This window comes from Idiotropiscis lumnitzeri, chromosome 3 (genome assembly GCF_059441095.1).
Source record: "Idiotropiscis lumnitzeri isolate Australia: NSW breed Sydney's pygmy pipehorse chromosome 3, RoL_Ilum_1.0, whole genome shotgun sequence".
Lineage (NCBI taxonomy): Eukaryota > Metazoa > Chordata > Actinopteri > Syngnathiformes > Syngnathidae > Idiotropiscis > Idiotropiscis lumnitzeri.
Window position 1 is genome coordinate 15,091,324 of NC_142393.1, and position 14,623 is coordinate 15,105,946.

Below are 14,623 nucleotides of genomic sequence, written 5' to 3' on the forward strand. Positions count from 1 at the left end.
AGTCTCCAAACAGGCTATAAATACCCCCAGAGCTTTTAATTGCACATTAAAGCATGCTCTTTTGGCAGTATTAAGTGTTCCTGACTGACCAGGCGAAGGAAGGCGTGCAGACCTCATTAAACGAAAAGAGGGGAGGCTGTGAGACAGCGTTTAACAAGAGGCTGGAGACAAAGAGGGTGGGGTGCATGGATTAATGCAAGTTGCAACATCATCACGGCTGTAACCAAATAAGCCATGAACATTTTGAAATGAACTTTATTGTCCAAACACTTGGAATTTCGAATGACGTTGTGCTGATGTGTCAGTGTTTCAAACAGATCCTCTAGTTTTTGTTGCACATTCTCCAGTTCTTTTTCAGGTCCATGTTTTCAATAATAACCAGTCAGACAATCCTCTCATCCTTGAAATTGTCAATCCAAAGTCCACTTGACAGGAATGGTCGAGTAGAAATGGTGTTGTGCAACAAACAAACAAGTCCTTTTCTGAGCAGCTGAAATGAAAGAAAGGCAAACTGGTTACTGCTTTAATCTTAGTTTTCTTTAAACATACAAGTGTCAAGATTCACAGAAAAAACACCGGCGTATGGTTCACTTTCTGAAATTTCAGAGATATAAAAAAATATATATCTGTACAAAACCCAACCTTTTCAATCACGCTTTAAAAAATTACAATTAATTCTAGTTCAGATGGGAAACTATAAAGCAGTCGTGCAACTTGAGAAACACCTGCAGTATATGCGCTGCGTATTTAACTCATTCACTATCAGCCGAGTGAAAAAAATTGATCTTTGACGTATTTATCCGTCAATGGCAGTTAGTGAGTTAAGAAACAAATATGTTTGGGGAATTAAAAAAAACAAAAAGACTCATGGGCTCCCCCACGTTGGAACAGTGAAAACGCACAGACATCGACCAAATGTTTACAATTTTGCAAATCGGCCAATTAGGATAAACTGTTGCGCATGATTTCTGACTCTTGATAATGCAAAATATGCTTTCCTTTAAGTGGCAATGTCTATAAATATCCTAAACTTTAGAAAGTTTTGTTTAACATAAACATTGTAGGATAATTTATCTGAGCCAATGTTAAGAAGCGTCTTTGCTAACCCCCCCCAAAAGATATCGATCAATTTTCAGGAGCCAGAAGTTCCTAAAATGGGCTTTTTGTTGCTTTTGTGCATTTTTGCATGTATTCATCAGGAAAATCGACATTGGAGGAAATCGTATTGTGTTAAGGAAAGGGGATGGTGGGGGTTTACACCTATGCATATGTGCAACATAAATCAGCTCTCACCTCCTTCATCACTCCCATTGGCCTATAGGAGCCCAGTGGGAGAGCCCCGCATGGGCTTTCTCCTTTGATGGCACCACATATGATTCGTCGTTTTTTTTTCTAGAGCCGTTTGTTTTCATTAGTCCTCGTTGTCAGCTCGCCGCGACTCTATCACGCTCCTTTTTTTTTTTTTTGTGCAATGCAAGCACATTTAAGGCCAAACGAGGGGAAAGAATTTGTGAGCGGTTGCAAGGGTTTCTTTGGCACGAGAACAAACGAAAGAGGTCGGTTTGAGTAGAGACCGAAGACTGGCAGGCGGCAACGGGTGCTTTTTCCACAAGAGTTGATAATGAGCAAAAAGGACAGCAATTCGAGCCTTCACACTGACGTTTGTTGGATGTGTTTGCCTGTCTGACTGACTGGTGACCAGTGCAGGGTTTAGCCCAAGTCTGCTGTGACCCTAAACAGGACTATCAGTAATATGTTTCTTTTTAAATGAAAGGATGGACATTTAATGGATTGAAGAAAAGGTGCGGATGCATACCTACGTTGAAGATGGTGATTGTTGTGGTGCTCAGGATGATGCTGAAGGTAGAACAAGGGATGAAACTTCAGTTTCAGAGCCGAGGCTTAGTCATGAGGAGACGTCATTTAGGTGTCCTTGTTTCAAAAGTGGTCAAATTGTCAGAAAGATTGGAATTTAACATCCTTGTTTCAAGGCCGCAAAAAAAACATTTCCCTGGAGACAAACGGCTCAACAAACTCGTATTTAGGCTTGAAAACCAGATGTTTTAAGGACATTTCTCATTAAGAGTCAGTTTTTGCCTCACCGGTGAGCCAAACCGATGATGAAACCTGAGACTTGTGAGAAAAATGGGTGAGCCATTTGAAATCCAGTTATTTTGTCGAAGATGAGGCTAGTGACTGGCGGACATGGTGGACCAGGCCCCCTCCATCCTCCAGACAGAGAAGGCATAGCTTAGTCTCTCGTGGGCCAGGTAGTTGCAGCCACTCAGCTTGGAATCCATCTCGTCGCTCTGTAGAACCTGGTACAGGAAGTCGATGTAGCGAGACGCCAGTTTAAGGGTCTGGATTTTACTGAGTTTGTCCGACGGGAGCGTTGGGATTATTTTGCGTAACGAGGCAAAGGCTTCGTTCAGGGATTGCGTCCGCTGCCGCTCTCGGATGTTGGCGATCACGCGCTGGCCATGTGAGTCCTCGAGGGGTAGCAACTCTCCAGGACTTGGACCCGGAATCGGAGAAAGGCACGGCCCTGAAGAAGAAGGCAAATGTTGAGGACTCCTTTTGAGTTTTTTCAGTCCAGTCGGAGTATCGATCTGGACATCGTCTCCAGGCTTGTCGTTGATTGATGTGACTGTGGTGGCGTCGTCCGCCTCAGGTGAGCCCGTGTGTCGTTTCCGCCTGCGGAATCCAGGTGTTGCCACAAGGACAGGACAGGCATTTGAGGGTGGTTTCCCGATGTTTTCCTCACTGGAAACCACCGCTCCCACTGGATGTTCGGCTCCGGTCTGCTCCTCGTCTCTCATACTTAAGTACCGCTTCTTTCCTTTTGGAATACGTTCAAGTCCTCTTGTTTAGTCTCTTCTTCTCAGATCGATATTCAGGAGCTGCGGAGTCTTCGTCTTGGTCACAAAGGGCCTTTCAACTATGCTTTCCCGCCATGCTTCTTCATCCACACTCCTGCAAGGCAGCCAGTAATCACCACATTGGTCGTCATGTCCCGCTGCTGCTTGAGCTGCATGTGATCCAACAGAAACTTGAATCTGACTTTTGAAAAAGGGAGGGGACCTCGAAACGTTCGGCGGTCCGCCCATCGGAATCACTGATTGGTTTGCGGGGTCTATTTTTTATTTTTTTGAAAGCTCAGTACAAAAGGAACCCTAAACTATGGGGCACTGTGATCAAAGGAACAAGGTGTCTCGTACAGCCAACCAAATCAAACCTCAATGACGTTTGCTCCTCGCCATGGAAGCTTCCCAAGTATATTGGTTCCAGATTTCCTCCTAAACATGTCCTCGTCCACCAACCCCCCACTCGCCCTCCCCACTTACTTGCTCGCTGCTGCTTCCCCCTCTCCTACCTCAACACTGCATCGTTCATTCTATTTTTCTTTCAAGTATACCCCCGCATATGATGTTTTTAACATGTTACATTCCAGTGAGATGGAGTAATCGCGTTTAATAAGTCTTGAGCGTGCCGGTGGAAGCAACAAGGCAAACACAATGGTGTGTTATATTCTCGTTGGCTCTCGTTTCTAATCATAGGCCTAGAGGGAGGAAGGAGTTGGCGTTCGCTCAGCACCGCACCACCGAGGTCCAATCAGACACTTAAGAAAAGAAAAAGCCGAGTGGAACGAAAAGAAAGACCTGCGGGACATCATGTTGCTTTCATCCAGAACCAGCCTCGGAAACTCGTCCAACACGGACTTTGCCGTCCAAAACTCTGGGTGACGGCTTACGCAAGCCACCTGACGCACCTCTTCAAGGGAAAAGTCTACGATTTAGCTTTTTGCACATCATCACCAGGGAAGATGCTTCCCCACAATGAAAAATGTTTTGGTTTTGGATGCGCAAGCTTCTCATGACTGAGTGGAAAAACTCCTATCGAAGATCCCTCCTCAAGTGTGAGTCACACCAGAGATGGCGCAAGTCCACCACAAGAGAAGAAACCGCTTTTGTCTGACCACAGATGACACACAGATAGCTTTTTGGGAATAAAGAGATTCTCTTCAAACTAAATATAATATGAAAAATAAGTATTTCGCGTCTAAATACAAAAGAGTGTTTTTTTCAAATGTGTATTAGCAGAACTATTCAGAAACTGGCCAAGGTCCAGCTTGAGAAAACCTTTTGGTCAGGCAGCCACAGCTCTTCTCCAGTCCTTTCCAAACACACATAGATAATTGTCCTGACTCCTCTGCCGTAAAAATAGCTGCAAGGCTGTACATTTACAAGTCATATTTAATAGCTATGTTGTAACTACAACAGTAAGAATTATTATTATCATGTTCAGTGGTTCTGCACTCCCAACTAAAAGTCAGGCCAATTGCTTTTCTTTTGAGTTGACTGAAAACATTTGGATTGGTCTTGAAAAGATAAGAGTCCGACAATAGATTTACAGCATTTCAACTTTCTTTGTCAGGTATTCACATCTGGATCAAATGCTGTGGGCTAAATTTGGAACTTTTCTTACCTACCAAGAAATTTACTCTTTTAGTTTTGTACGGCCGCTTATTGGATTGTTGGCACAGGAGCCGGCTGGATAGCGCATCTGCCTCGCGCTTCAGATATTGTGGTGTTCAATCCAGTTAAATGTTGCTGGGATAGAATGGAGGGTTGTTTCTTGACTATGGTTATTGAATATCAGTTGAAAAAAAAAATAAAAACAGCCGATGGAAGATGGACATTGGGATAGCAACACATTTTTCTTTTGAAATAAATGGTAGGCGTCCATCACAATGCTTGTTCATGTTGTTGTATGGGAAGATGGGATGAACATTTTAATGAATATTTTATTTTCAGCTTCAGAGAAAGCTGAAGAGGTTTGAGTGCCGATTTACTGTTTGGCCACATGGGAGCACCGAACTGCCAGCGAAGGTTATCTGCGTTTAGATGAATGTGCTGCACTGTAGTTGTTGGTCGTCATTTATTTGCCAGTATACCTGAGCTAACATTTGAAAGGAAACTTTTCCGCAAAGCCTGGTATGTACTGTTATTAAACTGAGCCTTGTAATCAGCTCGAGTATTAATTTCAACATGAGTAAAAAAGACAGCTAAGCTGAATTACGTTTTGTGTGACTGGTCTGCAACTCAAACTCGAAGCACATAGTTGGCCTGTTTAAATTTCACTGCAGTTTGCTCCTTGTGAAATTTACAACTGAATTTAAAATCATTGTGACTGATTGATGCCCCTTCTGTGTGCCGCCCTGCGGAAATAGTTTGCACATGCATGGAAACAATTAGAAAAACCCCACCATCTTTGTGTGTTTTTTATTCAATTTAGATAACACTTCGAACTCCCACAAGATGATGCCAAAGCCGTGGCTAATAAGAACACTGCAATCAACTGGAAGACTTAAATATTTGTATGAAAAGGAGGAGCTACATTTAGCCTGGGTTGTTTGGGGAAGTTATTGTTCCCAAATGCTTGGAATCAACTGAATCCTTAAATTTGACATCAAAATCAACAATACTCAATATAAAATCAAAAGTGTGTTCCAGCAAGCTGGTTATGTGAATACTCCAAGGAAATGAACCTTGAGACGAGGGGAAATGGGAAAGATCTGTTTTGAAAAATCTGGGCAATTATGGCAATAACATTTCGGCTTCCAAAGGGAATGTGGATAGGACGCATACCACTTTATGGGAATGTAAAAATCTATCATTAATTTTCTTTTTTAATTATGTACAATTAGACTGATGACATTTTGAACGACTAATTGAACATACAACTATATGAAATATGTATTGAAAATTAAATGAATATTTACTGCATTGTTATATGTCAATTAGTATCCAACTATTGACAACCAAAATATGCCTTGCCTGCCTGATATTTTACTGAAGTGGTTCCAAGAATGCTTCAACACTGGATTACACAAATACGATTTTTTTTTTCTTTCAATGTACACGCACGCTGCAAATTAGTGTGGGCAAATGTTAACGCTGTGCATCAAATAGTTATTGGAGGGGGCAGTAAATAATCTTGTGCCTCTATCGGTGTCTTTTGATTGTGTTGCATTAATGCGCTTAGCTCAAGAAGAGTGTACTCAGTTTTACTTAAGCACATTCAGATCAACTGTTCAAACTTTTTGAAATTCAAGTGAGGTTTAGATTAAGATCATGTTGAACCTGCTTGCTGGCATACCCGCGTCCTCCCTGGTTTTACCAGCCAAGCAATCTTGGCTTTAGCCACTGACATAATCTCTCCAGCCACTGAATCTTCACCATCTCCCTGTGTGTGAACAAAAACAAATCCAAACAAACAAATAAAGAATCATGCTTGACTCAACTCAATCGCATTCTACAAATGTTATCACATACGCCGTTATAAAAGCACAACGCATAGTCAAATGCTTTAACGCTCATCTGGACGAGACATGCGTTAGCGCAGAATGCAAATTAATTGCATGTTGTTTTAAAATGCGCTGGTCTAAATACCGGCATTTTACGTTTGACGCTACTCAATTATTTTCTAGGCGTTTGATTGGCTAATTGTTTCCGAAGCTGCTTAGAAAAGGCAACATTTATCGTTTTGGTTCATGACTGGTGCAAATGAAATGAAAATCCAAAGATCCAAAGATTTTACTTTTTCCTCTTGTAAACTGGATTTGATTGTGTGGTAAACTGGAAACCAAAACTCGAATATCAACATTCTGTCCCATCACTTGGCTCATCTGTGACCAAGATGCTTGAGTCAACTGCGTGTGTTGTGTAACACTGGCCATGGTGCTGCTTTTTAGATTTCAGAATTAGTTAATACTATGCCAGGGGTGGGCACAGTGCAGCACACCGGCCACATCCGGCCCGCTCCATTCTTTAATTGAGCCCACCGTGCATTTACATTAGCAAAGTTTAGCAATTTGAAAAATGTATTCATTCTTTTCTTTTTAATCGTTTCTTTTTTTTATTTTATTCCAACCCTTTATTTAAATGATTCAAATAATGGTGATAACTGACAGTCATTTAATTATTAAAATATGAGTTCATATTTTATACAAACATAGGTCATTAAAAAAAAAAAATGAAATACCACCCATGAGCATAAAATTTAACACACATTTATGATTTATATTTTTTGTATGTGCAGAATATTTTACTTTGTGTGCTTGCCACGGTAAAAATCTCTGATTCCTGTTTTTAAAATTTCACTCTATATGATTTTTGCTGTCTTTTTTACACTGACCCATGTCTCTGGTTTGCGTAGCATTCAAACGTAACTTCAACTGAACGGGACCACGCAACTCCCCCTCTTCAAACGCTCCCTGTCAACTTGTTTGGTGTGCACCGGGGTCTAAATGATCGCTTTCACACTTGACCAAAAACAGAATTCATTTCAACTGAACCAAACCTGACATGTCTGATCACATCATCAGACAGGTCAGACATGATTGTCTTGAATTTATTTTTACAACATTATCATATTTAATTAACTATTCGCTATTTTTATTTTAAACCTTTTCCACTGGCACCTGACCGTGATTGCTGTCAGCCTTTCATACAACTCCGCAATAAAAACAAGAAGGGTTTCTTTGTGCTTTGTTTACCCTCAACATGAGTCATCCGGCACATGTGATTCAACTGTGTGTACTAAAGCAGGGTCCCACATTTACCGTGTGCTCAATTCCCAGCAACACGTAAACATTTGCTAGTTTTGACCTACAAAAGCATTTGTCTCATATTACATTATTTAGGGAAGAACCTTATCGATCAGCAACAATCAAAGAAGAAAAGCTCATCCCGCAGACCAATCAGCAAGAATCATTTGTGTATGTGATCTATGCTCTTGCTCGAGGCTATTTCAGGGCTCAGAAGATCCAGAAAGAGTACAATTAGTGTTGAAGGAACCTTGATCTGTGTTGGCTATTTTTACCACAAACAATCCCCATGTTGCAGTGAATTTCCTGTTGCCCAGGAAAGGAATGCTGTTCTACTTGGTGCGCATGTGCATGCACTGCCTATCAAATGAAAATTTAGGTTGTCACTTTCTCATTTTCTTGCTGGACTCGCATGCAGCCTCACCTGTATGTATTAGAACACAGCCCGCTGCTGGTCGTGGGATAGGAAGAGTCCCGGTGGGTTTTTGAAAAGACAACAACGGATATAGACCAATTTCTAGCAAACCACCCGGTTCCACTCCTTCCATCATGAGTTTTTCCATGCGAGAGGAGCTCTCTTGTCCTATCTGCCTACAGCTCTTCTTGGATCCCGTGGTTCTCCCCTGTGGCCACAACTACTGTCAGATTTGCATTTTGCAGAGCATCGACAGCAATGATAAGCTCCTGCAATGCCCGGAGTGTCGCCTGGAGTTTCGAGGTGTTCATTCCCTGCAGAAGAACTTCAAACTAAGCAGCATCATCGCCGGATACATAGCATCTACATCAAAGTCCGACGCTGAACTGGAGAACCAGCAGAATGCGGACGGGGTGTATGAGCTTCCCGCGGACGGGGCATCACAGACGGGGAAGGAGTGTGACATCCACCGTTGTCCCCTTGTGTACTTTTGCTCCACCGACATGACCTTGCTGTGTTCCAAGTGTTTCGTGGAGGGCCTTCACCACAACCATGACCTTCTCACCTTCAGCGTCGCTGAGGGGGAGATGAGGCATGCCCTCGAGGTCCGCAGCAAGGTAGGTCTCTTGGATTCTTATTTGTCACCTTGTTACGTTTCTGGATAATTTGGTCAGAAATACAGACTGCTTTCATTCGTCAAAGTCAGAAGCAATGCTATTTAATTATATATTGTTATCATAATAATACGTATATTATAATATATTATGAACAAAAGAAACAAACAATAATAATAATTCAAACAAATCTACATTGAGTCTTTTTATAGTATTACAATTTAAAGGTAATCTATAACCAAAAATGTTTAGCAACAACTTCCACAAGCATGCATGTTATGCTCACCGAAGATTCTAAATTGCCTTTGGGTGTGAATGTGAGCGTACACGGTTGTTTGTTTAATTTATACTGTATGTGTACTGTGTTTGCCGAACGATGCGTCAAATAAATAAATATTCCCTCAAGTAAACTCACATTACAAATAGATCATCTTAGGCCAATTGAGCAAATAAAATGATCAACTATAGCAGATAATGCCATAACAATGTAGTTATTATGTAATTACAAAACAACACAATAGGATGAGGAAAGGGACAACTTTGCAGGCACCTTTGACTGACATAAAACAAATGTTATGAAGTTAAAGGGGATTTTGGACCTGTGGAAAACCGCCGTGTCACCAATGAATTTTTGTGGCTACTGGTACCTTCCGAGCACAGTCACGCTCGCGGTATATGATGGAAAGATTGTATGCGGGACATACCAAAGATATGATTTATCATAGACTCAATTGTGCCAGTGGTTGAGGCCAATTTTTGAACCCATATTTGTAGCAGAAATTTATTCCTAAGACTGCCGTGTGTTTCCGTAACGTGACTGACACATGGATTTAATGTGCTTGTGCAGGTGGTTTCCAACAGGCTAAAGATGACTGACTTCCTGGTGGAGAAGGTAAAGGAGCAGCAGGATCTTTCTGAAGCTGTTGGAGACAAATTGTTTAAAAAGGCTGTCACAACGGTGGAAGTCATGGCTCGGTTGGTCGACGGGTAAATTGTTCCGCCATACACACTTTGATTCCAAGATAAACCGTGCAAGCATATTTTTGTGTTGTTTTGTGGGGATGGACAGTTATTCTTTTCAATACATTATAACTTGGTTTTCCAAATCTTTATTATCAAGAAAAATGTCACGGTAAACCATCAAACATGTCATATGTGTACGCTTAAAATCTTGGAGTTTTGGAAACCCTGCCTAATTTTGATTATTTTTGGCTCACGCTTTACAACTTATTAATTGTATAATAACATATGATTATTCAATTTGGTAAAGGCTGTATCCTTGTCAAGTGAATGTAATCAGACTACATGGTCTGTGTCATAGGCATACAGGTAGACCATAGACAATCGATTGTAGGGCATTTCATGATCTGAACCGCTTATCCTGCAGAGTGTGTGGCCTGCTGGAACCAATCACAGCTGTCTTCGAGCAGTAGGCGGTGTACGCCCTCGACTGGTTGCAAACCAATCGCAGGGCACACACAAAAATACAACCGCGCTCACAATCAAACCTAGTGGCAATTCAGATTGTCCAATCAACCTATCAAGCCTGTCTTTTGAATGTGGGAGGGAATCGGAGTACCTGGAGAAAACCCACGCGGACACAGGGAGAACATGCAAACTCTAAATAGGAAGGCCTGAACCCGGATACGAATCCACGAACTCTGCATTGTGAGGCGGACATGCTAACCCTCGACTGCCCTATGTTGCAAAATTAATCATTATCATAATAATATATTAGTATTGTCTACTTTTCAATTTAATACATTTCAATTGATCAATAATTTTTTTACTGATTTTTTTTTTCACATTTCAAAATTAATTTTTGTGGTGATTCTGAATCTGCCCTTGCATTTTTCACGAGCACATCACATATCACAGAAGATAATAAACAAATAGGTCTAATTCAAAAACCAAAACTGAATATATCTCAAAAACTTGATGCACTAGACAGACATTTTTTTAAATCAGCATGTTGACCAGTGTTATTATTACAACTAGATATTGAAGATACAAAATAAGGCTTCCTTGCTTAGGACTAAACCTAATAATGCATAAAAAAACAAACAAACAAACAAACAAAAAACAATGATTGCCACCTTTTTTGATCTGGAGTTGGATTTGTTGCTTGGCCATAATATTATTTCAATCACTTCATGTGTTAATCGTAACAATTATTTCCACGGAAATAGCACCTGAGTCTTGTCTTGTGAATTCAAACTTGAAGAGCAAGCCGAGGCAGTGATGGTTACAGATAAAAATGCATACCTATCAATGTACCACAGTCGTTGGCATCGTTTGTCGTTCGTCTGCATTTCATTTCACTGATATAATGTTTGTCATTTTCCCCCACGACATCTGTAATCAAATCAAAAGGAAAGAAAAAAAACATTACATAGTTAGTCTCAGCAGCGAGCTCACCGTTGACGCCAAACTTGGAACAAAGAAATGAAAAATAAAAAGTGTTATTTGTCAGTTGGGATGGAGAGATGTTGACAGTTTGATTAATGATTGGGCAATTGTGTTTCTGTGAATCAAGCGTCTTGATGTGATGAAACTTAATGTTCTGTGCATCAGCTGCTCCACTGTGAAAAAACAACAGTCATTTAAGTTGAGACAATTTTACAAACGAAATTCCCTGTTTCCTTAAGATGGAATCTAAAAAATGTGAATTCCTTATGGTGGCATTATGACATTTGGGGGGCAAAAATAGGCCACCTTTATAATTCCTATGGCATCTACGGGTACACATTTACATTATGTGTAATTGCCATTCGAATTTTGGCCCAGGGCCTAAAAAGTGTCAGCTGTGTTCTTCCTTAGCCCAAGGTCCAACCCTCCACAAAGGTTTGGGGATTTATGTAAGGCATTACCTCCAGCGCTAGCACTTGGCTGATGTGGGAACAATCTTGTACATTTACGACAAAGCACGACATTCTTTCATTGTCATTTTCCATATTTGGTGGTGTGTTCAGCTACCGTGAGAGATTGCAAGAGCTGCTGGAGGAGAAGCAAAGCCAGCGTCGAAATAGCTGGCTGGCGGGCGTAGGCGCACTGGAGGAGCAACAGAAGCTGCTGTTGGATGCCCAGCAAAGTGCAACCGAGGCCCTCAACGTGACCGAGCCATGCAACTTCATAAACCAGTATAGTAACATTTTAATTACATTGCTATATTTTCCCGATTTTAGTGCGGAACACCATTCGTTTTCACCACTTTGTGATAAGAACAACAGTTTGAATGGAATAACTCGTTATTTTTTTAATGAATGCATTTACTCACAAGTCACTTATTTTTTTTTTAAAAAGTTGGGTTCGTGAGGATAAGCGATTTGGAAAATGGATGGATGGATGAGTGTGTGCCCTTGTTACAAGCGTAATTGTCATATTAGTCTCAAGACAATTTAAGAAAAATAATACCTTTTAGTTTTTTCACCCTTACTTACTACTTAATGGAGGCAGTAATGTAATTGTGTGTGTGAGGTGAAACTCTTTACATGAAGACTAAATCCATCTAACTGCATAGATTTTCTTTTATTAATATTGCCAACGTATCGCAATATTTTACTGTGCAGATAGAACACGGTGTGCTCCGCATTCATAACTATAACTTTTTGGTTGTATGGTGGACTCTTTATACATTAAGTTGGTGTTTTAGACAGAGGTGGGCCTTGTCAGTCTGTCACAAAGTTCCCGGCAGTATCTCAGGCCCACCCACGTGGGCCCGGTCCGTCCCTTGTGGGTGACAGCCAATCAGAGTCGAGAGCATAATATTTACGTCACACGCAGGCGCCACACAGAGAGCAGACACAAAGCCAAAGAATGAAATAAACTAAAATAAAAATAACAGACACACATACTCACAGTGTGGTGAAATAAAAAGAATTTGGCTGCGTGTCAGGTGTGCGTCACCTGCCTGTGTCATGGTAACGGTCAGTCCGCTCTCAACGACGTTTGGCTGACTCGGACCGACAGGGCAAGCCTGAAATAATGACGAGAACTCACAGACGCACTAAAGCACCTGTTCTATAAATGACCTTTACTGCTCACTGTGTTCACGTCTTGACAATGTTTGCATGACCAACTTGTGTGTTTTTGCACTTTAGCTGCATACCTTTATTAAAAAATGTTGGTTGGTTGGACACGCTCGACAGAGATTCCTATAGAGCAGGCAGGGGCAAACTCTGGCCCGGGGGTCACATACAGCCCGTTAAACATTTTAATCTGACCCGCGGAACTTGAACAATTTTAATTGAATAAACCTTGTTACGTTTTTTTTATTTTCCCAGTAATTCTGATGTGTCCCCACTAGATATACGACAAGATATTTTGTTGTAATGCTTTTGTTCATTTTCTTTTAAAATTAATGCATGTTTTTGCTATATATTTTTTTTCTCTGATGATGTGAGGTTATCAAAACACTCCATCCATCTGCACCTGATCCGGCCCCTCTGTCAAATGTTAAAAACCATTTTAGCCCATGAATCAAAAGGTTTGCCCACCCCTGCTATAGAGGGTATATAATGAAAGAAGGGACAACTAATAAGCATTTTCTACCCATTCTTTCAAGGTTTATACTGATAGAAGATAAGCTAAGGAAGGCTGCCACAGTCACAATTTCCTGCAACATCCCCACAAATGCTCCATTCAACACCAAGCAACTCCAGGAAGGCCTCAGGACCGAGGCATTCCGAGCCGAGATGAGCCGCCTTTCCGAGTTCCTTTGCATCCTCTTCAATCCTCTGGAGCTCACCTTCGACGCGTGCACGGCCCATCCCAGCTTGAAACTGAGCAATGACATGCGCACGGCCAAGTACAGCGACACCAAGCAGCTGTGCATTGAGCACAAGGAGCGCTTTACCAGTGCCCCGCAGGTCATGTGCAACCAGGGCTTTTCCAGTGGCGAGCATGTTTGGGTGGTGGAGGTCGGCCCCGGAAGCATGTGGGCGCTTGGGGTGTGCTACAAGAGCATCCCCCGCCGCGGCGACCACAGCCGACTGGGTCACAACGCGGTGTCCTGGCGGCTCCAGTGGAAAAGCGGCAAGCTGACAGTGTGCAAGTCGTCGTCGAACGTAGTCCTGCGCGAAATGATCCAGCAGCCCTTGAAGATTGAGGTGGCACTGGACTATGAGGGAGGCACGTTGATGTTCCACAGCATTAAAGGCCATCGCGAGCATCTCTACACGTTCAAAGTTACGTTCAAAGAGACCGTTTACCCAGCTTTCGGCATCCACTCCAACACCCCAGACTCTTGGATCACACTCCAGTGCGGCTTGTGAGCATATCTGCTTGCTTCATCAGCCTTCGCAGAGAATGAATTTGAGTGATTTTAGTAGGAATACGTTAAGATCAGGGATGGGCAACTTCAATACTTGAAGAGGCCACAATTTTCCATCAGTGCTACTGGGGGGGGGGGGGCACAAAGGATCACACACTTCCTTACCAGATTTAAGACAAATATGCTATTTTAAATATGGACAAAAATGTGCTCTTAATATATTTCATTTTTGATAATAAATCATAATAAATTAATCAATGGCCGCCAGTTGCCCATCCCTGGCCTAGATCAACTATTCTTGATGTTTGCAATCTAATTTCACTAGTTTGATTCAATTATCATATTCCAAAAATATTATTACACCAAAAACAACAACAACCATAGAAGTGAAGGGTAATACAGTCTTGATTAATTTACTCGTGTAACATAAGAGCATCACTTAAATGCAGCAGTCTAATCAGATCGTAATTTGTTTACAAACACAATACTCAGTATGATGAATGACTTTTTAGTTGTATTGGTTAACGGCGTTGGCCGTTGTTTCATTTTCAAATATGTTTATTGCAATCTCACAGGTAATCCGTCATATGTTTATTTTCTTTTTCACTGAAGTGTGAACGTGAATTGTGATTTTTTTATGCAAATAAATGCTAATAATGTTCATGTGTTCAGTATTATCACTAAGTTCAATAGAATACTGTCATAATCAATCA

The 14,623-nt window shown here is 41.4% G+C and overlaps 2 protein-coding genes across 2 annotated transcripts; one reads left to right on the forward strand and one right to left on the reverse strand.

The window, feature by feature from the left end:
* Positions 1–369: 369 nt before the first annotated feature.
* LOC148340090 (twist-related protein 2-like) lies at positions 370–2,990 on the reverse strand. The gene is made up of 2 exons (XM_088290876.1): positions 1,817–2,990; positions 370–490 (listed from the first exon to the last, which is right to left on the reverse strand). Exon 1 carries the CDS (start codon positions 2,817–2,819, stop codon positions 2,190–2,192), a length of 630 nt encoding a protein of 209 aa, XP_088147002.1. The 5' UTR covers positions 2,820–2,990; the 3' UTR covers positions 370–490; positions 1,817–2,189.
* A 4,990-nt stretch (positions 2,991–7,980) lies between these two features.
* LOC148340091 (tripartite motif-containing protein 75) lies at positions 7,981–14,571 on the forward strand. Its single transcript, XM_088290224.1, has 4 exons — positions 7,981–8,641; positions 9,486–9,625; positions 11,611–11,778; positions 13,203–14,571. The coding sequence occupies exons 1-4, from the start codon at positions 8,159–8,161 to the stop codon at positions 13,909–13,911; spliced, it is 1,500 nt and encodes a 499-aa protein (XP_088146350.1). The 5' UTR covers positions 7,981–8,158; the 3' UTR covers positions 13,912–14,571.
* The last annotated feature ends 52 nt before the right edge of the window (positions 14,572–14,623 follow it).

What these genes read in the sequence shown, in the direction of transcription:
- LOC148340090 (XM_088290876.1), bottom strand. Translation starts at nt 2,819, where the DNA reads ATGAGAGACGAGGAGCAGACCGGAGCCGAACATCCAGTGGGAGCGGTG.
- LOC148340091 (XM_088290224.1), top strand. Translation starts at nt 8,159, where the DNA reads ATGAGTTTTTCCATGCGAGAGGAGCTCTCTTGTCCTATCTGCCTACAG. An exon ending in ATGGCTCGGTTGGTCGACGG is followed by an intron (nt 9,626 to 11,610) that starts GTAAATTGTTCC and finishes TGGTGTGTTCAG; the next exon opens with CTACCGTGAGAGATTGCAAG. An exon ending in CCATGCAACTTCATAAACCA is followed by an intron (nt 11,779 to 13,202) that starts GTATAGTAACAT and finishes CATTCTTTCAAG; the next exon opens with GTTTATACTGATAGAAGATA.